This window comes from Puma concolor, chromosome B4 (assembly GCF_028749965.1).
Source record: "Puma concolor isolate L17-30 chromosome B4, mPumCon1.1.hap2, whole genome shotgun sequence".
Classification (NCBI taxonomy): domain Eukaryota; kingdom Metazoa; phylum Chordata; class Mammalia; order Carnivora; family Felidae; genus Puma; species Puma concolor.
In genome coordinates this window covers 103,160,409-103,183,103 of record NC_141673.1, presented here as the reverse complement: position 1 = coordinate 103,183,103, position 22,695 = coordinate 103,160,409, and the positions used below count along the sequence as shown (strand labels likewise).

The window sequence follows — 22,695 nt, the reverse complement described above, 5'->3', positions numbered from 1 at the left end:
GAGGTTATTACTGTCCAATACAGTAACAACCAAGATACACAAGGTCCAAGACTTTGTGTAGCTCACATTCTGGTGAGAGAGAAGCTGTCCAATTCACTCCTCCAGTAAATTACATCACCATCCACCTAGTTACTAAGGCTACAAACCTAGGAGACGTTCTTGAAATGTTTCTTTCCCCCACATCCCAAATCCTGCCATCTCTATTTTCAAAATGTAATTCTATTCCAACCACTTCTCACAAGCCTACCAGTACCTTGCTTGTTTAAGCCATCATTGCCTGTACTACTTAATAACTTCCAACCTCATGCCTGTTTCCAGTAACCAGAATAATCTTTAAAATGGCAAATCATATTATATTACTACATGGAACATATTATATTACTAAATGAAATATTCTTACAGTGGCTTAAGAGGCTCTACATGATTTGGTCCCTCCCTACTTTTCTGACCTACCTTCTGCAACACCCTTCTTTGGCTACTTCTTTCTTGCCACACTGGTGCTCCTTTGTTTCCCAAATATGCTAACTTGTCTCTGCCTTGGGATCTTTGCATTTGCTCTTACATCTATGCTTCTGTTTTTCTGATTCCCTGTTCTCTCTCTTCTTTTTCTAAAAAATTTTAATGTTTATTTATTTTTGTGAGACAGAGAGAGAGAGACAGAATGGGAGCAGGGGAGGGGCAGAGAGAGAAGGAGACACAGAATCTGAAGCAGGCTCCAGGCTCTGAGCTGTCAGCACAGAGCCCAAGGCAGGGCTCAAACTCATGAACCGCGAGATCATGACCTGAGCTGAAGCTGGACCCTTAACCCACTGAGCCACCCAGGAGCCCCTGTTCTCTCCTTGAATTTCTTTGTTTAACTGTTACTTATGCAAAGGCCCTTCCTATCCATTCAGACTTATATTTGTCCCTCCATATACCCTTTTCTTAATTTGCTTTACCTAACATTATAATGTCTGTCTCTCCCACCAGAATGTAAGTTCTGTGAGGTCTGGAACCTTGCATATCTTAGTCATTACTGTGTCTGCAGTGCTGAGCAAGACTGACACACAGCTGAGACTGAGCAAATGTTTGAGCGAATACATATCTTTAGACCCCTATCAATGGTGGGCTTGCATCCAGAATGTTGAATTCTTAGCTCAATACCATTCTTCCAATTCCTTGGTGTAAACCTCTGGATTTTATTATGCCTAACAAAGCCCTGAATTTCAGGACCTGAGATCCCATGCAGTCTGCAAATCTCTTCTCTTAAGAAAATCTCCAAATGGTGAATCAAGGCAAGTGCAATCCACATGAGGCTAGGGAGATGACAGTCTTGGAGGCCTTTAAAAGAAGGAAGGGGGTTACAGGCAGAAGGAGGTGCAAAAGCAGAGTAAGGAAGCCCAGTATTACTGGGACATGGTCAGGAAATGTTCATCAGGTCTAGTAGGGTTATTATTGATGTGGATGTAACAGCAGCAGCAGCAAAAGCAGAAACAGGGGACTTGCCAGTCGTATTTCAGTACACAGCTCCTTCCTTCCTTCCCTTTTTCCTTCCTTCATTCTTTCCTTCCTTCCTCCCTTCCTCCTTCAGTCTCTTCCTTCCTGTAATAAAGCAGTAGCACAGGAAGGCAGGAAACCGTGGAGTTAGTAGGGTACAGGAATATTGTGTGTGGAAGGTAGGGAAATGGCAGTGTTTAATATGGTTCGGAGGAGTTTAGGAGAACTCATTGTTCGTAAAAGAAAAGGGTAGGGTATGAATCCGGAGGAGTGGAGGGAACAAATATTCTTTTTCTGAAAGGAATGCTGGAGTCTGAATCTGGAGGAGGGGTTTAACTAGTTCCGTACCCAGAATCGGTGCACTGCCTGGGCAACCCCACACAGGCCCCTGCTTTCCACTAGCCACAATAGAGTGGGGAGGATACAATCATTGGCTTTGATTAAAGTGGTGGCTGGTGTAGGCGGGAGGCAACGCGATCCTCGGTGGTGGAAGGGTGGTCCCAAAGCAGCGGGGGAACCAATCAGCGGTGACTCCGGGTTCTTGCATCCTCCTCGGAGACTCCGTAGCAGTTGAAGTACCCGAGCTGCCGGCTGCCTTCTCGCGCGCTGCGGGCGCCGAGGCGTAGCACGTCTGGGGGCGCAGCTGTAGCCGCACTCCGAGTGCACCGCGCACGCCCCCGGCTCGTGCTGCCCTGAACCTCGGCGCGGACCCTTTCCGGAAGAAGTTGCAAGCCTTGCAAGTGGCTTTGTGGAGGCACTAGGCCGAGAAAAGTGGCTACGGGAGGAGGGACGTAGGTGGGAGGTGGGCAGGAGACTTGCTTCTCAGATTCGTCCCAATTAGCATCAAGTTGGCAGACAGCCCCACAGCCCCACGAAGCCTTTGGTTGTCCACAAATCGCATTCTCCGTATTTCAGAATAATCTGATCGTAAGAAAACTTCAACTCCCATCGTAGGTCAAGGAGGGACAGCCTCTTAGCACCGCCGCCTCGCAGTGACACCACATACAACACACCCACAGTGAGCCTCAACTGCAGAGCTCTCCCCAAGGTGCGCATCTCTGCCCGTCAGGCGGAGACAAGCTGGGTCACCCCTGCAGAGAGACCCCTGCGGGAGGGCCGGGATGGCACGCAGAGCATGGCGGCAGAAGCCAATTATCGTGGGACTGCACAAACGCAAGCCCATCCGAGGAGTTTTGCCAGGAACACCGCCGCCTGCATTGCGTCGGACCTGACCATTTCTAATGTGCAATTCCCGGGGAAGGTCGCGGCCAGGGAGCGTGCATGTGCGGGGCTGTGCACCATAAGGGAAGGAGAATTGGTGGTCGGCTTTTCTGGCAAGAGAAGGAAAAAGCTGTTCCGGCAAGGGTGGGAACTGAATGACAACCCCCCTCTGCCAAGCCACCCCCTCATATTTTCCATCTACCTCCTCGCTCCTGCCCTCCCCCGCCCTCCCCAACCCACGCCCGAGTGGGCCAATCGCTGCTCCGCATTCCAGGCGCTTTCTCAGGTTTCTGCTGATCTTGCAGCGCCCAGAAATGGACCGAGCGGACCCGCCGCCGCACGCACCCTGCCCCACTCGGAGCTCCTGACGGCTCCACGCGCACCGCGGAGCCTCAGCGAGGTCCACGCTGGGGTGCGGGAAGCGGAGGGGATCCGAGAGCCATGTAGATCCAAGCTCTTGCTCGCCCGCCTCCTTCAGGATCGAATCAAGGGCTCCCATAAGTGTTAGGAGGGGGCGAGAGTGCTGTTTATCGTCATTTGCTTCCGAGCCTCGGGAGAGGGTGGCATTTTGCTTTTCCGCCCCGCATCCTCCGGAACTCCCTGCACCAGCGAGAGGACGGCGTCTCTAGGTTGTTGGCAACCGGTGAGAATGGGGGTAGGGAACGGACATTTCCGCCGTAGCGGCTCACTCAGTCGATTGTCCCACTGAAGGGGCGTAGGACGAGGGGGCGAGGGCGGCGACTTTGCCAAGCGCCTCTCGGATGCTGCCGCGGCGCCGGTCGCCGCTCCCGCCGGGTACTGCAAAGGCGACCTGCCGCATTCCTACTCGGGCTCTCCGCCGACTCAGCACCGCCCCTGCGCCAAGCCGGCCGGCCAGGTAGGGGGCTCCCCCGTCCGGGGCTGCAGAAGCGGGGGTAGGGGCACCGGGTGGGAGAAGCCACGGGTGGGGGGATGCTGCCCGGGACCTAGAGCTCCCTCAGCGTCTCTCGGCGCTTTCCCGATCTTTAGTTTAACGAAGTTGTAAACAGATCGGCTGTTGGGCATTGGGGAAAGTGGGATGGAAGAGCCCAAACTTGGATTTCCGGGTGTCTGCGTGTGTCTGTCTGTGTGTATGTGCTAACCCTAGCAAGAGTCCAGTGCTTTCTAAACAAGCTAGAGGTCTGTGCTCTTCGGTGTCTGTAGGTCCGTCCCATCTGAATGCTTCTGATTTTCTACCCCCGTATCACTTTCTATTTCTCTGCAGCGTCCATCGATCGCCCTGGTGGGAGCTTAGAAGGCGGCAGGCGAAGAGGGGTAGGAGGGGGGAGAGCCGAGGAGAAGCAAAAGGGGTGGCAGGCAAGGGGGTCTGCTGAGCTGGCTCTGCACCCGGTCCTTGGAGGGTCGCAGAGGGGAGGGGAGGCCAGGGTGACCCCCGAATGGATGGCCGGGTCCGCTAGAACGGCACTGCGTTAAGACACCTTCTAGCAGGAAGAAATACCAACCCTTCCCCCCCCCCCCCCCACGACAAAAAGCTGCACCCGGGCTGCAGGCGAGGGGGGATTCCAAACTGAGCAAAAGACAGGGTAGAGGGGAAGGTAAGGAGAAGGGAAGTCTTAGATCTCTCCACCTGCTGGTTTTGAAGCCCCTCCCCCTGAACGTGGGGGGAGCCGCGCACTCCGGTGGGGGGGGCGCTTGGGTCCCCCCCACCCCTCCTCTCCCGCTGCTTCCCACCCCCGGCCCTCTCCTGGTCTCTCACCCCTGTGCCCCGCTTCCACCATGACGGTGATGTCCGGAGAGAACGTGGACGAGGCTTCGGCCGCCCCGGGCCACCCCCAGGAAGGCAGCTACCCCCGGCCGGCTGAGCACGATGACCACGAGTGCTGCGAGCGCGTGGTGATCAACATCTCCGGGCTGCGCTTCGAAACGCAGCTCAAGACCCTGGCGCAGTTCCCCAACACACTGCTGGGCAATCCTAAGAAACGCATGCGCTACTTCGACCCCCTGAGGAACGAGTACTTCTTCGACCGCAACCGGCCGAGCTTCGACGCCATCCTCTACTACTACCAGTCGGGAGGCCGCCTGCGGAGGCCGGTCAACGTGCCCCTGGACATGTTCTCCGAGGAGATCAAATTTTACGAGCTGGGCGAGGAGGCCATGGAGAAGTTCCGGGAGGACGAGGGCTTCATCAAGGAGGAGGAGCGCCCCCTGCCCGAGAAGGAATACCAGCGCCAGGTGTGGCTGCTCTTCGAGTACCCTGAGAGCTCGGGGCCCGCCCGGGTCATCGCCATCGTCTCCGTCATGGTCATTCTCATCTCCATCGTCATCTTTTGCCTGGAGACTCTACCTGAGCTGAAGGATGACAAGGACTTCACAGGCACCGTGCACCGCATCGACAACACTACGGTGATCTACAATTCCAACATCTTCACGGACCCCTTCTTCATCGTGGAAACCCTATGCATCATCTGGTTCTCCTTTGAGCTGGTGGTGCGCTTCTTCGCCTGCCCCAGCAAGACAGACTTCTTCAAAAACATCATGAACTTCATCGACATTGTGGCCATCATCCCTTATTTCATCACCCTAGGCACCGAGATAGCCGAGCAGGAGGGAAACCAGAAGGGCGAGCAGGCCACTTCGCTGGCCATCCTCAGGGTCATCCGTTTGGTAAGGGTTTTTAGAATCTTCAAACTCTCCCGCCACTCTAAGGGCCTCCAGATTCTGGGCCAGACCCTCAAAGCTAGTATGAGAGAGCTAGGGCTGCTCATCTTTTTCCTCTTCATTGGGGTCATACTGTTTTCTAGTGCAGTGTATTTTGCCGAGGCGGAAGAAGCTGAGTCGCACTTCTCCAGTATCCCCGATGCTTTCTGGTGGGCGGTGGTGTCCATGACCACTGTAGGATACGGTGACATGTACCCTGTGACAATTGGAGGCAAGATCGTGGGCTCCTTGTGTGCCATCGCTGGTGTGCTGACAATTGCCCTGCCCGTACCTGTCATTGTGTCCAATTTCAACTATTTCTACCACCGAGAAACTGAGGGGGAAGAGCAGGCTCAGTTGCTCCACGTTAGCTCCCCTAATTTAGCCTCTGACAGTGACCTCAGTCGGCGCAGTTCCTCTACTATCAGCAAATCTGAGTACATGGAGATCGAAGAGGATATGAATAATAGCATAGCCCATTACAGACAGGCCAATATCAGAACTGGCAATTGCACCACAGCTAACCAAAACTGCGTTAATAAGAGCAAGCTACTCACCGATGTTTAAAAAACCAATCAAACAAACAAAAAAAAAGCCCCACTTAGAAGCTTGAAAGACTTAAAAACAAAACAAAACAGAACAGAACAAAAACCTAGTGACCCACGTCACTGTTTGTAGATACTTTACTAAATAGCCTTTGAATGCTCTATTTAACTGTCAATGCATTGTTGCATTGAGGATGGGGGGGGGATGGTGAACCTGAAGCTTTCAAGATTCATGCAAAAAGAAACTATTTTCATTTTATTAAAAAATGGGAAAAGAAAGTGTATTTTCTAAAACTGGTTTAAAACAATTCAGTCCACGAGCTAGTCTAGGTAAAATAAGATTCATATGCTTCCCCATACCGAAACATTTTTAATCCTTTGGCTTCTTTAACTTTTTTCTTTTACTAAAAACCAGACGATCACTTAGAAATATAAAATTTAAATTTGCATGGGACTCCATTATAAAACTTTTGCAAACTGCACAGCACATTTAAGACAGTGCATCTGATGTATTATATGTAACATGATATACCAGCCAAATGGGGCAATGAACAAATGTATTTGTGTTGATCATCCCAACCGTATATTACAAGGTGAAAACCCCCACAAGTGCACATACATGCACGCAAAATTATTTAAGACTGGTTCATAAAGCACCTTATACATCTGATACTGGTCCTGGTCTGCAGGGATTTTCCCTCTGCCCCATTTCCCCTGCTCATCCATACTATTCTCTAAGAAAAAAGAACACTGAAGTAAATTAACTGATTCGTCTGCAGTGCTGCTAAATTTCTCAACTGCAGGTGAGCCAAACACAGGTCTTTTCTCACCAGTCCTGCACCCTGACCCCTGGCCTCCAGAACTGGATGTAAAATCTTAGCCTCCTTATTGCAAGAGAGCACAAATGGAACTAAATGTAAGCATGTTTGAATCTGATCATATTTATTTTATAATCGCATGCCAAGAACGTTAACTCAGACAATAGGGGATAAGCTTACGTTGGGATCAACTCTTCTAAAAATAGATCCTTTTTTCATTTGCATTCACCAAAAGTGCACTCCTTCATTTATTAACTATTTTATTAGTAAATAAAGTACTGTATTTAAGTGCATATGTTAGTCAGATGGGAACAATAACTTTTTGGAGCTCAAAGCATGTTCTCTTATTCAGCATTATGGCCTATTTGATTAAGGTGTACCTTGAATTAATTAATGCATGATTTCAGTAAAAAAAAAATTTAAATCATAAAAATTAAAAGTTTGTGGGATGAAGGGCCCAAAAGAAAATAATGGGGGGTGGGGGGTGGGGGCCATTCAGTTGATTTTCCTGCCTTTGCTCAGGGAAATGTCAGGTTTCTGTGCAGGTGTAGGCAGAGAGAGGACCAATATGCCCATCCCTTAAAGGGAAGCTATGTGGAAAACTAAATAAGTCATCAAGGTATATATAGCAACACCTAAGAACAGGTATTCTTTCTAGCTGAAAATAAACACAAGCAAAACAAACAAACAAACAAACAGACAAACAAACAAACAAACAAAAAAAGGTGCAATACTGCATGTTTTTGGTGCATTCTTAGGATGTAAATGAACATGTTTATCTCTTGTATGCATCCAAAGCAGAGCTGATTTCTTTTTGCAGTCATGATTTGAGGTCTGTAGAGACTTCAGCCCTCCCCTTGAGGCTCCCTGAAGAAACTCAACCAATTGATTTAATAGTTGCTTAGTGCCTTTATCCTGTACCCACAGTGAACTGCAGAAAGTGCCTCCATTAACACAGCTGAGAAGTTATGTAACAAAAGGGAGGAAAGGTTGAGGCACAGATATTTTTGCTTTTGCTTTCTCCACCCTCCCTGTCTCACTTCACCACTGTGAGAAGACCACCCCATCCTGTACCCAGGAGAGAAGAGATCCAGGAGGGTGCTGTCTCCCTGGCCATCCACTGGACTTGGTCCCTTTGGCAGCCTGATCTGGGATGTACACTGGGGCCTGAGACCGATCATCACTCTGGACGTGAACCAGGAGCCCGTTTTCTCCCTCTTCTCCACCAGAAGCCAATATCAAGTTTTTGGAAATCTGTTTCCTGTCGAGGGCCACTCTGGATGTGAAAGGCTTCCTCAGGTCCAATGTAGTGTTCCTTGCAAAGTTCTGTATTTCTCCTCTGTTAGCAACAGCACTCTGCAAATCTCTGATGGTCTGTTCTCTTTAGGCATCAGTGTGGATGTGGGAACACTCCGTATATCATAACCTTCCTTGGGTCTTCCCTCCCGGCCCACTCCCTTCAAATATTTTCTATGATGCGCCTATGCTCTTCCTACCTGGCAGTCGCTTCACAGGCTGAGCATCTAACTTCTGCTGCCCCAGGCACCCAGCCCAGAGAATGCTGGGGACCCTAGGTCTAGCTGAAAGAGAACCACGTAACACAGGCCTCTGTGGCCCGGCAGCCGTCCACCAATGGAAAGGCACTCACAGCCTTTTTAAAGACACCGAAGTGGGGAATCTTCATTCTGCACTTAGCATGTGGCTGCCTGCTGCTGCCCACCCTGCCCACCTTACATTCCTTCCCTGCTTCTTCGGGAATCCTCCCTGTTACTTCTGTCCCTTCCCCCACCTGTCCTAGAACTAGCAGGGAGGCAATAAACCAAGAAGCTAGAGTAACACCCAGGCTGGCTGACTCAGTTGAAAGAAAGAACATGGATATTTTACTTTCCTGTGCGGCTTTTGAGAATCTGTAAGACTGATGTAACATCATGGAAGACAAGGGGCCAAGGACTGCACAGCATCTGACCACAGGGCATTAAACCCTCCGCTGTGATGTTTCCTTCTCTTTTGAACTTTGACTTATCCTGGCTATTCCTCTCCTACCTGCTTAAAAATCTCCAGTTTGGGAAAACAAAGCCAACCTCCCCGAAAATTCTGGGGATATCTTGATCTTTTATTTAGACTTTGAGGTCTAGGACACACAGAACTTGAAACGCTGCACTCCGTCAACAGCAATAATCCACTCAGTACTGTGGGATGGATGGGTCAGAGGATGACAAAATGGGACCAAGACTGATCAGACTGGTTTTGGCTACCTGGTATACCTCTCATAGATTCACTGGACTGGGGTTCTTCTGCATGTGTTACAGGAAAAAGGGCTGCATGCATGAGCCTGTTGGCCTGGGATCGGGGAAGAGTTGTTATGAATTTGGGTGGTAGGGGGGAAATGAATGCTGCTTATCCATCTGTAGCTCATTGCAACCAAGTCAGTAGGAATGGAGTACAGGGATTATCTGTGTAGCATAGGCATGCGAAGTTTGACAAAGCTCTTACCCCTCGCACTATAATGTGCTGAAATGTTTTTGTAGACCTGAAGGTGCACTTAACAAAACTGCCTATTAAGGAATGACTATCTTTTGGTTTACTTATATTTATTGTAGTGGGATTTTTACCTTTCAGTCCCCTTCCTCGATCTTGAGCTTTAATAGCTCATGTCCTGAATGCTTGTTTTCTCCGAAAGGAGAGACTTTCTGACATGCTGATAGCCATAGCTCAGCTCTTCCAGTGCTTGGGGGCCCTAGTTCAATAGGGTTGGAAGTGGAAGGGCTGGGTCACACCAGGGCTGTTAGCCATCCCAGCATCTCTGAAGGGGTTAACTCACCTCAAGTGATCTGAATTCGAGAGAGACCAAAGACATTAATTTCCTCTGTCCTCAGATTTAGAGAAGACAGATTGTAGCCAGGAAAGCTTTTTGTTTTTGCAACTCCTCTTCCCCATCTGTGTACAGCCTTCCCTCGCTCCCCCTGAAGAAATAGAGTACTGATTACCAGTTAGAACAGTTCACTAGGGTGCATGAGTGAGTTAGCCTAGCAAAATCAAATGAACCAACGGCATATTCTTCTGGAATATGGCTGATGGACAGTCATTTCTCTAAAATTGTACAACTGTGGTGGAACCAAAGCACAGGTGACATCATAATCTTTACTCACTTGAGAATTAGAACACAGACAAACATGTAAATGGTAAGTGAGAAGATTTCTTTAAGTAGAAATTTGGTTTAGTCCATAAAGGGCCTTCTTCATGTTGTGTAGAGTTACAGATTTTTTCAAATTAGTTAACATCTGAAGAGTCCATAAAAATAGTTTCCTAAACCTCCCTTTTAGTATAGGAGACCTCAAAACACATGCTTTTAAACAATTTTACAATTGAACTCCTTGTTTGGTAGATTGCCTTGGACAAGAAGGAGAAAGAGCACATTAACAGAAGGCAATTCCCCATTTTCTTCCAGGGACAACTCATTCCTGGGAGTGGTGAGAATTGGTGGGTGGTAACCATCCATGGTATAGAATTGTTAGAAAGAATATAAACTGCCAAACAGCCATTTTATCTTCCCATTTTGTCAAGAAAGGATGAAGTCTTTCTATGTTTCTGTTCATTTCAAGAAGACAAATAAATACAAATTTTTAAACCAGACACAATCCAAGTTGAATTGCAATCTCAGGAGGTGGCCTCTCATCCACCATGCGGTGTATTAATACTCGTATTTATATCACGGAATTTCAGGGTATATGCGAACATGTTCAGCATGACTCAGGTAAATCTCAGAAGAATGTACTTTACTTACCATTTTTTGTAAAGAAGTGGACAGGAGCTGAGTTGTTAACCAAAACTGTTCCATTACCTTGGGTCACTGTGTGAACTCATTCAGGGTATAAGTGTAAGGCTCAGAAGTCTTGGGATTTAACGCCAGTCTCTTTGCTCAGGCAAAATGACCATGGGTTTCCTTGGGAAGTCCAATGTGTACATAAGGGGGGAGGCCCTGCTGACCTCAGGACTATTAGCTTTAAGGAGATTAGCCCTAGTCCCAGTGATTTTTATGTCGGAGCTAACTAGGAGTTTACTTTTTATGACACGAGACTTCACAGAGTCTAGAAGTGTTTTGTACCATAATCAGAGAAGAAGAAATGGTGCAAGGAAAGAAAACAAAACACAAAAGACCCCTTGCAAAATATTCCAGGTCAAAAGTTGTCTCCTCTCCAAAACCTGCAGAAACACCTTTCTTCTCATCAGTGCACTGTCTGGGAGCTGTTTGAGGCAGCAGCTGTAAGCTGACAGCATGGACTCTATGTGACATACCTCTAACATTAAAGATAATGGTATTACCAAGGTTCAAAACTAAAAATTGAGTGGTATTAATTTAAAGTGCACCGTCAGGACAACAAACCATTGAAGCTGAAAAAGCACTAGTTTCTTTCTTGAGTTTGCCAGTTGCTTACACCTTGAGTTAAGGGCGTGTCTCATTTCCACCTGCTGTGCATTTCCCCTGCCCTAACTGTTCAATATGTCAGGTGGAGGACATTGAATGTTATGAACTGAGAGCCTAATTGAAGCGCATAGTTTTCATCTATGCAATTTCACTTGCTTTTGTCACTTTATGATCTGTTCATATTTGGCATCAATTAAAGATAATTTTTAAGGATCTTACCAAGGAATATTGTGACTGGTTATTTGTCTCTTGTTTAACTGGTCTTTAGGGAAGTTTTTCATGTGGGATCTCTTTAAATAATGTGATGAGCCCAGGGTAAACTCATGAAGCAGCCTCGTGGTACTATCTGTTCTGTGCAAGGAAATGCACTGGGGTTGAATTCTGATAATAAATTCACAGTTTGGTCTCAGGTAGGATCCCAAGGAGAGGCCTTTGGAATTTGGCCTATGAAAGCAGTGGGGGAATCAAGCTTTGAAAAGGAAAAAAGAAATGGGGCCCCAGGGAGCAAAATAATTGATTATATTCACTTAAATTGTTTTTGATTTGAAACTTTATTTTCAGTTGCAGTCTAAGCCTTTCAGAAAGGATAGTGTGTGTGTGTGTGTGTGTGTGTGTGTGTGTGTGTGTGTGTGTAACAGTGCTGTGGTCTGGCATCAACTAACTTGATAATTACAATAAGGTGTTGGAAGCGATTTTGATGTGAAATAACGAAGTGATTCCTGGTGGTTCTTTGCATAAACTTTTCCCACATAGTTCTATGTGTGGTTAACATTTCTTTTTTTTCTATTTTTTTGAATGACTTATTGGTGCATTTCCTTTTGATTCTTCCTGAGATTTCGAGGTTCTCTTTTCTTGACTTTCAATCTCATTTTATGCAAGCTTTTTATGTCAGACCAAACAGGATTACATGCTTTATGACAGGTGTCTGTTACGTGATGCATGTATGGTGTGGCAGGGGCATCATCATAGAATTGTATTTTATTGTGATGGGCTCACATTGTAAGATTTGGAGGTGAATGTTATTTTTGTTGTAGAAGTTGCTCATGAAAGTGCATCATGAGGCTGGCTGGGCTTCCTATGATTTTTCTGTTGTGATCAGAAAACAGACGAGTTGAACTCTGACAGAGAAAGGTAAGAGAGAGCTAGAACTATGTAAATGGCGGTGGGCAAAGGAGCCAGGACATTCACACCTCTGAGTGTGTTTCTCAAAGCTTAGCTTTGGAATGGTTTTCTTGAAGCAGAGATGGACAGATCCAGGGAGCTGTGCCAGTAGAGTTGTAATGGAAGCTTTGCTGTATACCGAACTTCAAAAAGAAGGCAAGTCAGTTTTAAGGGGCGGCCAATCAGAGGACTCAAGGACAGAAAGCTGATGTGATTTGATTCCAGCCTCTCTGCCACTGGGTAGGGAAACTGGCTGATGCTTCCTGCAGTCAGTCTAGATTTGTAGAGTTAACCAGACTGGAGCGTGGAGGGAAGGCTAACCCCGAGGCTGAATGGAGCCTGTCCATTCAAAGTCTTATGCAGATAAGACAGCATAGTAATGCTGCATGACTGGAAAGCAGCCCTTTGGACAGACTTAAAAACAGGTCATTGAAAATATCCTATTTAATTAACTGAATTTAATATATAATTGATTTTTATAAAGCTTATTTATTTTGAGAGAGAGAACATGAGCAGAGGAGGAGCAGAGAGAGAGAGAAAGAGAGAGAGAGACAGAGAGAGAGAGAGAATCCCAAGCAGGCTCCACACTGCCAGCATGGAGCCTGACGCAGGGTTCCAACCCATCAACCACGAGGTCAGGACGTGATCCGTAACCAAGAGTTGGATGCTTAACCAACCGAGCCACCCAGATTCCCCAAATATACCATCAATTCTAATATGCACTGTTATTTGACATATTTTAAAGAACAAGACAACATGTTATGATCCGCTGTATTAATTCATCCCAATTTTAGAGATGAAAAAATGTTAAAAAAAAAGAAATGAAAAAGAAAAAGGGAATCTTAGAATTAATGAACCACCATGATTTAAACATTATGTCCCCCTTTGTTTCCTAGTATGAGAATAGCTTTGAATTCTAAACCTATTAAATTTGCAGTTCCTTCAGATCTGAGCCGTTGCTTCACGTTTTCTTTTCACTATCTGTTAATACCACAGTGTTTTTGCTCAGCCCTGTCCTTAATTTCAGCTTTGTGCAGATACGTTTTGGAGCCTCCTGTCTGCATGCTGGAGGCCTCAGACTTCATCATGTCTGGAAGGAGCTTTGTTCTTGCTGCTTCCCCCTCCCTTGCCCCTCAACAGACTCCCTCTCTTAGAAGATGGTCAGAACCTCTCAGCTCTTGGCTTTATCAATTTGGGGGCAACACGACACCCTCGATCCCAGGGAGGTGCTAATAGCAACACCTCCAGTTTGTTTAGCGCTTTGGCAGTTTTCAGGCCACTTCCACGTTAACTATGTTGTTTTGTTCTGCTTGGGGAATTAGGTAGGGCTGATATCACTGTCCCTGTCTTATAGGCCAAAGGATCTGCCCAAGGTCACTGGGCGGAGGGGGCAACCCTGGGTTCATTGATGTTTCCATGGTCCAGTGCTGGCATATGATAGGGACTCTGAGTGTTTATTGAGCTGCTGGGATGCTAGAAAGTGTAATGTTACATAGTGAAGAGAAACTAGTAGGCTTTGCTTAGGGATGTAGGCTCTTTGAGTCTTTAAACTGCTCATTTCTAAAATGGAAATGTAATGGAAATGTTGTGGGATTAAATGAGATGACACAGGTTAACATGTTTGGTAAATTCTAACATGTTCTAGAACACATGTTATATGTAAGATACAACATATGTGTTATATGTGTTCATATGTTCTATGTGAGATAGAAATAGTTATGTTTTTAATTAAAATGAGAACAGAGGAGCAGGGGGAGGGGGCTGCCAGATGATTTCTCCTCAGAGGAGGAACTGTCCTTTAAAGGAAGACTCCAGGGGGATCAGATGCTTAATTCAAAAAATAATGGTATTATGGTAGAGTTTGAAGACTTGGGGGGCAGAGACATTTTCAGTAGGGATTTTCAGTATATCCTGCATATAACAACAGCTATGCTGCAGCCCCACAGAATACTGAGCCACCATTTCTGGTTCTGTTCCTCCCTTACACTGTCACATAATACTATTTTACTTCTTCAGACCTCAAACATCAAGGGCACGCTCTGCTCTGTTACAAGTGAAGGAACCATAAGATATCTTCAGTCATTTGCATCCCTTCTCTTTGCCTCATTTCCCTCATGTACAAAATATTGTGTGATTTAATTTTTTTCTTTCCACCTGTGAATATTGAGAAATAAAGCAAGATGTTGTTTGCGAAGTTTTCTCATATGCTTGTCTGAGAGATATTATATAAATATAAATATATTCTTAACTTCCCTTGCTAAAAATAAAATAACCCTCACAAGCACACATGAGTCAATGCAGCCTTTTCTTGAATAGCACAATACTACAAAGATGTTTATAAAAATGTATAGGTTATCTCTACTGTGGTCCAACTCTTTCTTCTTAAAAATTATTAGATAAAGCCGTGATTTACATGACAGTGGAACTTTCATCTGAGGTTCTCAAGGAATTTCATTGTAATTAAGAAGTTGAGTATTTGTTAGAATCTTTGGCTCATGCAACATTTTTCTAGAGAATAACATTCAGGGGTTACATTCTCTACCTTATTAATGATTTTTTAAAGATACAATTTACATGGCATGTTCATGTTTGCTGAAATAGATAACATGTTTCCATGTTGTTTGAAGTGCCCAGCAGTAAATACATTTTAGGAATGTTTCTAGAGAAACTAATTCCAGTAGAAATTATTTTTTCAGAATTGAAATCAGAGGATGATCAGTGAGTAGGAGCTTAAGCTTTGGATAATTAAGTTTTGAGCTGAGGGCCACATCCAACTTTTATTGAAAATGCTCATTTCTCGATGTATTAAGACTGTTTGGAAATCCAAGGTGCTTTAATTATCTCTACAATGATCATTGCTTTTTTCCATTCCATAAAATATTATTTCACTGTTACAGGAAGGAAGTAATTTGTTTTTATGTGAATTTCAAAGGAAATTTCTGAGAGTAAGTTTTGCCCCATCATTGTTCCCTCTTCATTAGCAAGCAAAATAATTTTCAATCTTAGAGGGAGTAGTGTATGCCAATCTTTTTTTTTTTTTAATTTTTTTTTTCAACGTTTATTTATTTTTGGGGGACAGAGAGAAACAGAGCATGAACAGAGGAGGGGCAGAGAGAGAGAGGGAGACACAGAATCGGAAACAGGCTCCAGGCTCTGAGCCATCAGCCCAGAGCCCGACGCGGGGCTCGAACTCACGGACCGCGAGATCGTGACCTGGCTGAAGTCGGACGCTTAACCGACTGCGCCACCCAGGCGCCCCAGTGTATGCCAATCTTAAAAGATGGGATGTCCAGCTCTTAGTTTTTGAAAAATCACAAGATATTGGTTTATTTTTTCTTTTTAATGTTTATTTATTTTTGATAGAAAGAGAGACAGAGTGTGAATGGGGAAGAGGCAGAGAGAGAGGGAGAATGTGAAGCAGGATCCAGCCTCTGAGAGGTCAGCACAAAGTCCCACGAGGGGCTGGACATGGGGCTCAAGGTGGGGCTCGAGGCGGGGCTCCAGCTCAGGAACTGAACCGTGAAATCATGACCTGAGCCAAAGCTGGACATTTAACCAACTGAGCCAGGCAGGTGCCCCATATTGGCTTATTGTTAAAGGACATTTCTAGTTAAGATAGAATGACTTTCTTTTAGGTTTCCAGAGGATGAAGTTCCCATTTGTTGGCATTTAAAAAATAATGTTTATCTTTAATGGATAAAGATGAATACTCTAAACATCATCAATCACAGGTTTAGTAATTAAAAAACAGAACAATTTATAGCTCCCATAATTAGCATGTTGGAAGAAAAGTATTTGTCTTCTGAAACAGTTTTCAGGTGGTGCATTAGAGCAGCGTTTCCAGCCGGGACACCCATTGGATGGGCAAAAGGAGGTCATTTAGCCTGAAAAAGGAAAATACTTGTCTTTAATTATAAATCTCAAGATTGTAGCAAGAGTATGATGGGCAAAATGAAAATGATATTGTTTTACCTTTCTGAAGGCAGAGAGTTTAGCCGGGATAATTTTCAAGTCTTTAGTTTTAAAATAGCTGGTTAGGAAATAGGCTCACAGTGGGGAGATTTGAGACTCTGGCTCATGTGTTGTGCATATTAAACCACTCATTAATTATTATGATGACTAAAGCCATGCTTCATCAGTTAATGCGGTTTAATGTTCAGTGATGGGACTATTATGCTGTTTCTAAAAAGCCATAGATATTGTGTTATGGGTCAATTCACTGCACTCAGTGGTCAGTCGAGTTGTGACTTGGGTTTTTAAACTCAGGATTATATTATCCAGGAAGCTTACTGGAATCCAGTAAGATAGACTCTTTGTTATCACAGATTATATAGATAGAGTCTCATGGAGAAGAAAAGAGATTCGTCAGATTTGAGGATATGGTCTTGGGAAGCCTTAGCATTCTCATGTTCAAAACCAAGTAACATTTTCATAGGTCCTAAATGTACTGACCTAAAAGGAATATGGTTAGAGGTGATTTTTACAAGACAGAGTCTTGTAAAATGAATGAGGATAACCATGTTCCATTTAAATTTACTTACTTTATACCTGACGGCTTTATATTAGGTGCGGTTTCCACTCTCCGCATAAATACAGTGACTCTGTGAATGAAAATTCTGAATTTGTCACCTGTTGCAGCAAGTCCCAATTTCTCTGGCTGCGCTGACATTTGACCCTTATTGTATTGGGTTCAGTTCCTCAGTTCCATAAACACACTAGTTGAGAATAACCACGAAAACGGTTATTCTTGGTGCCCTTTTCTTTGGGAAGGAACCTTATTTTGGATTACTTTGACAGAGAGTGTAACTTTAACCATTGATAGTTTATTGCTGAGTTCTCTCCCAAGACACAAAGACTGAACACCTCCAGAAAATACATTTCCTCATCCATTCTAGTTGACATTGGATTGGTACATTTTTCATACATATCCCTGCTTCCTTTAGAAGTCAGATGTTGGCAGTTCATTTTTCTAGAAAACTGTTCATGTTCTTAGGCTATCAGGGGTTTGACTTGTTAGAACATCATCTTTTGGATTGATGGTTGTAGACATCCTAATATTTTCTGAGAATCTTAAAAATGCTGTTTTACTGGCACTTCAGTGCTATGTATCTTTCAAGACCAAAGGTGGAGAGGGTCAGAACACTTAAAGATGGAAAAATAGAAATTTATTTCTTCCTCATTATCCTTTCCTTCCCTGTACACTATTAAGTGCCCACACATCACTTATTTGGGGGACCTGATGTCTGTATTGCCAGGAAAATGCCTATCCTGATCCCCAGTTCATGTATGTGAACACACACACACACACACACACACACACACACACACACACATTTATACACTCTGATCTCTACTCATCTACCTGTCCATGAACCCATAGGTATCACCTGTGTTATAGGTGTGTTAGCCAAAATGGGGTAGCCCTTTTAATTGATACTACAGATTTGTCACCACTCCCTTTTAATTAAGACACACACATACAGAGACACACAGTAAGATATCATGATAACTTTTTCCATTTTGCAGTTAAAGAAACTGTAATTCCAAGTAAAGGGAAAAAAAACCCCAAAAACCAACAGAAGTTGGGGATCCCAGCATATTTTTCAGTGGGCTCTGGGTGCTCACCACAATGAATATAGTGACAGTGTGTCTGATTCTCTCTTGCTTGGGTTTATGCTCCGTTGCTCCATGGATAGCTCAGGCACATAGTGACAGAGAGTGGCCTGGGGTGGAAAATGTGTATGTGGATCGTCTCTGAACGTTGGTCTCTTCCTGACGGGTCCAGTTCCTTCCACTTGGTTAAGTTCAAAAAGTGTCTATTTTCTGTTGTGTGGTCTGCTGAGAAAGTGACCTTCCTAAGGGGAACACTAAAGCTGGAAACTTTCCTTGCCCTTGAAGAATTTGGGTCAGTGGACCTACGGCATATGTCTTTACTCCTCTAAGACTTTGTTTGCTGCTTTGTAAAATAACTAACTAACCAAATAAATAAATAAATAAATAAATAAATAAATAACTGCCTTAACAATGTTGTTCCCCTGACTCATAATATCAAACTATTTTGATACTTTTGTTATTTTGATATTTTGGAAGAAGCTGCTGTACCTCCCAAAGCCTGGCAACGTTCCTCAGATTTGTGTGAATTGAAGACGTCTCATAAATGAATAAAAATTTAAGTGATATAACGTACTTAAGGTAAATAGTTTTGATATTATTTAAACTAACTGCTCAGTAAACTTGGACCCCCAGCTTTATTTAGACTCTAAACTTGCAAACCACAGGAAAGATGCAGTTTTGTTTGCTGTATGTACAAATGCTCCACCATTTAATGGTGTCTTAAAGGGGTAGTGTAATAAGTGTTCCTTTTTTATCATTTGCAATTTATAAGAAACCTTCACATACATGATCTTATTTGACCCTTGCAGTGGCTTCTTGAGGAGACAGGTAAGTTCTGACTCTTTCTTTTCCAGCTGCAGGTTGAGTCCTCCTGGGGAATAGACTAGGAGGTGGAGAGCCATGCAGCAAGACTGTTAGGGAGTGCTCTCAGGGGATTATACCTGGAAAGGGAGAGAAAGTGAAGCTGACCAGAGGGAGGTGTCAGGTTGCCACACAGTTACAACAGAGGCTCGGTCATCCCTGTAGGGAACTCTGAAGCTACAGTGGTCCTTCAGACTTTCCCTGAGATGGGATAAGGGGGCAGGACTTTACTTGTTCTTGCTGACCCACCTCTGGATGAGGATACCCTGAGAAGAACTTAACCTTGGGTGAGGTCACTGTCTTCATTAGAGGCAATTCCCAAAGAGGGCTCATGGCTGAGGGCATTCCCAGCAGTTGAGGGGTGAGTTATTCAGTTGTGAAGGGGGCTTGGGTCTTGCATCAGAGCGCCCATAACAGAGGACGTCATAAACTTGTATGTGGCCAGAGGGAAGGTACCAAGAGGGAGAAAGATGAACAGTAAAGCAGAGGAACATTCAAAAGTGGGATCATCAGTTTCTAATAATTGAGAGTTTACTGTAGTTCATAGATTGACTTGTTAAATGGATAAAGTGCTCTGAGGCCCCTGGAGGTGCTTCTTTCTAATGCATGCTAGAAAGCATCTTCCAGACTAGCCTGAGCTCTCCTGTATGGATTGAGTTCAATTATTAATCAGGAGTGATGGGCAATGCTGGCTAATGCTGCCTAATGGCACAGGCTGGGTAATTGTGCTCCTTTGTAATGCATGTTCAGAGCACAGATTCGGATGGTATTGACACAGTCTGCTCCTCGCTCCGCCTGAACACCTCTGTGGTGTAATGCTTTGAGTTCCCAGTAAAATGCACCAAACCACTTGTGTGACTTAATGCATCTGTGTAACATTAGCACTTCCTCTTAATGTGTCACATGGATGACAAAGAAGTGCCTGGAAAGGAGTTGGTGGGAATGGGGCTTTTAAAAGCAAACTCAGCCTGTGTGGCCCTATCACCATGCCCCTAAGTGTTTTTGTGGCCAATTTAGAACTACTCAGCATGGACACCATACACCTGCATCCTCCTTAGCAGAGTCAGCTTGGCATTTGGTCCAGAAATGACAGGGTTATTTAGATTGTCCATCTGAAAACAGACCTCAGAGGAACTAATTGTTTGGGCAGCTTTGCACTTGGACCTGAAAAAAAAAAAAAAAAACAACTCTAGGCTATGGTGATTAATGGTAATTCTGATTACTCTGTGTCTCTAACCTGCTAGCAGGAAATTTGCATTTGCTAAAAATCCAGCTTGTTGCGCTCCAGATCCAGATCTGATCCAACGTGGATTTGAGTCTATGCAGAGAACAAATATGATTCCCCAAACATCTGTCATTCTGTAGTATCAAATCACGGTTGTGTTGGAAATCTAGATTTTATATTTTGAATCCCAAACCATAGCATTTTAATACTTAAAGTGTAGAATAAAATGTCAGCTTCTTTTGGCTTAGGTAGTAAATCATACAAGCCCATGGATCCTTGCAGTTTATAAAGTAACCATTTAAGGAGTGAAATTGGGTTAGTCAGATTTAAGGCCTGCCAGTTTTGGAGGTGTGAAAGACCCTAGGATATTTAGATTTTGCTCTAATCACTGAGACCTGAAGCCTGCTGGTCTCTGAACAAAGGAAGAGGGAAGATAAAGAAGCTGTCACCTCAGAGGTTTGACTCTCTTACCTCCATTTTGGGAATACTGTCTCTGTATGTATGTGTGTCCTCATGCGGTATTTTTCCTTTCTTAGTTACTTTTCTTTCTTGCTTCTAAGTTTTTCTAGCCACCAGTAAAGCAGTAGCAAAGCATGACCCTATTTCAGATGAGACTCTTCCAGAAAAATGACCTGTGGGAAAACCTCAGTTGGAACAGAGAAGTCCATTTCTTTCTAGCACTCTAGAAACATCATCCCTGTCGTCTGAGTCTTCTAGAAAAAATGAGCTAGTGTCCCAAATGAGTTCCCTTCTTTAAGTGATAACAAAATTGAAAGGACTCTAAAGAAATGAGATCATTAACATCTCAGTGAAGGAAAGGGTTATTTCTATGGAGTAAATGGAATAGCTATAAGGAACTGTGGGAGATAGATTAGATTGTACAAATAAAAAAACATTTGCTTCTACCTAAGACTCCACTGATCCACTCTTAGAAAGATATTTGCAAGAACATGAGACTCAGAATTACCTGTCCTTTTATTGAATTCCCTTGTGACTTATGCCATATGTGTATAAGGGGGCTTTAGAAGCCTAGTCCATGGTCATTTTTCTCCATGCAAAGTCTACAGATTAATGTAGGGAGCAAACATTAATGTAATTAATGCAAAATCTACCCTGGATTTCATAATTCCCAAACCCTACTAATCTGAGATGACTATTTTAAATAGCACAGCTTCCATTTAGACAGAATTTCTATTCATCCACACTTAAGGATGGAATAATAGGAGCCTATTATATACATGATTACATCATGCATATAGAGGATCGAGCTTTGCATCAGCTGGAGTCAAGTTACATTTGGTTGGGAAATTGTGCATGACAGTATGAGATATGGAGATGTCTACCGACCAAAGCAGTTTGGTTAGCATAAGCTCTAGTCCACAGTAGTAGCACACTAAAAATCCAGAAAACTTCCAAGACCTGGAATATTTTTAGTTGCTGTGAAATGAAAATTGCTTGGGTGTTAGCTACTTAAGAGAGAAGATAAGGAAGCTTATCCTTGTTATAAAGTTTTCTCTCTGTCTTTGCAGCCATAGGGCAAGGGCAGCTCCTGGGCTTCTTGGGCAGTGTTTCCATGAGCATGTTCTTAACTCAGCAGTAGCATCACAAAGGTACTGGTGCCATCAGAATGGTGGGTTTTGGTTTGGTTTGGCTTTGGTTTTTACGCGGATGCAAGATCTACTCAGAAACCATTTACTGTGTTACTATTAGTATGCCCTACAACTCTTGTAGTTGGTCTACTTTTTCTCTTTCCTTTTTGATTCCTTCCTTCCTTCCTTCCTTCCTTCCTTCCTTCCTTCCTTCCTTCCTTCCTTCTTCCTTCCTTCCTTCTTCCTTCCTTCCTTCCTTCTTCCTTCCTTCCTTCCTTCTTCCTTCCTTCCTTCCTTCCTTCCTTCCTTCCTTCCTTCTTCCTTCCTTCCTTCTTTCCTTCCTTCCTTCCTTCTTCCTTCCTTCCTTCCTTCCTTCCTTCCTTCCTTCCTTCCTTCCTTCCCTCCTTCCTTCCTTCCTTCCTTCCTTCTTCCTTCCTCTTTCTTTCTTTCTTTCTTTCTTTCTTTCTTTCTTTCTTTCTTTCTTTCTTTCTCTCTTTCTTTCCTGAAGTGTTAAGAGACAAGCCTCCATTTCCAATGCAGCATGGAGATCTTTATACCCAGAGAAACCAAAATTGTTTGGACCTTGTCTATAAACCAATGGTGACAAGATCTGATACTAATAATGCCTCGGATACATGTCATGGAATAATAGAAACTCAGAGTTGACCTGAACCTTTAAAGTCATTTTTTCTTCACCTATTTGTACTTAAATGATCTCAACAGCCTCCTTCCCAGTTCCCCATCTTTTCTGTATTGTGCCACTTCAGTTTGATAGTCACTGATTTGCAAGTCTGGTTCTGTCATTATATCATTGTATCTTAAACATGATTCTACTGATGGGGAAAAGCAGACCACTGGAAAATGTCTCGCTGCTCAAGGTCAGAAATTCTGATTCTTGAACTAGGATTTAGTCACATAGTCTTGTACTGCTATGAAGATAAGTGATCTGATGCAAGATTGGAAAAATGGTATAAATAGTAATAAATATATTTTGTTCTTGTGACCATTTTAAGTCATTCTGTCTGGACACAGTGGTGGTTTAGCATAATGTTCAGAACATTCATTTAAGCCCATTTCAAAATGT

General features: G+C 44.1%; 1 protein-coding gene across 1 annotated transcript; it reads left to right on the top strand.

Moving 5' to 3' along the window:
* The first annotated feature begins 2,775 nt into the window (after positions 1-2,775).
* Positions 2,776-11,380, top strand: KCNA1 (potassium voltage-gated channel subfamily A member 1). The gene is made up of 2 exons (XM_086714264.1): positions 2,776-3,574; positions 3,941-11,380. The coding sequence occupies exon 2, from the start codon at positions 4,453-4,455 to the stop codon at positions 5,938-5,940; it is 1,488 nt and encodes a 495-aa protein (XP_086570390.1). The 5' UTR covers positions 2,776-3,574; positions 3,941-4,452; the 3' UTR covers positions 5,941-11,380.
* Positions 11,381-22,695: the final 11,315 nt, after the last annotated feature.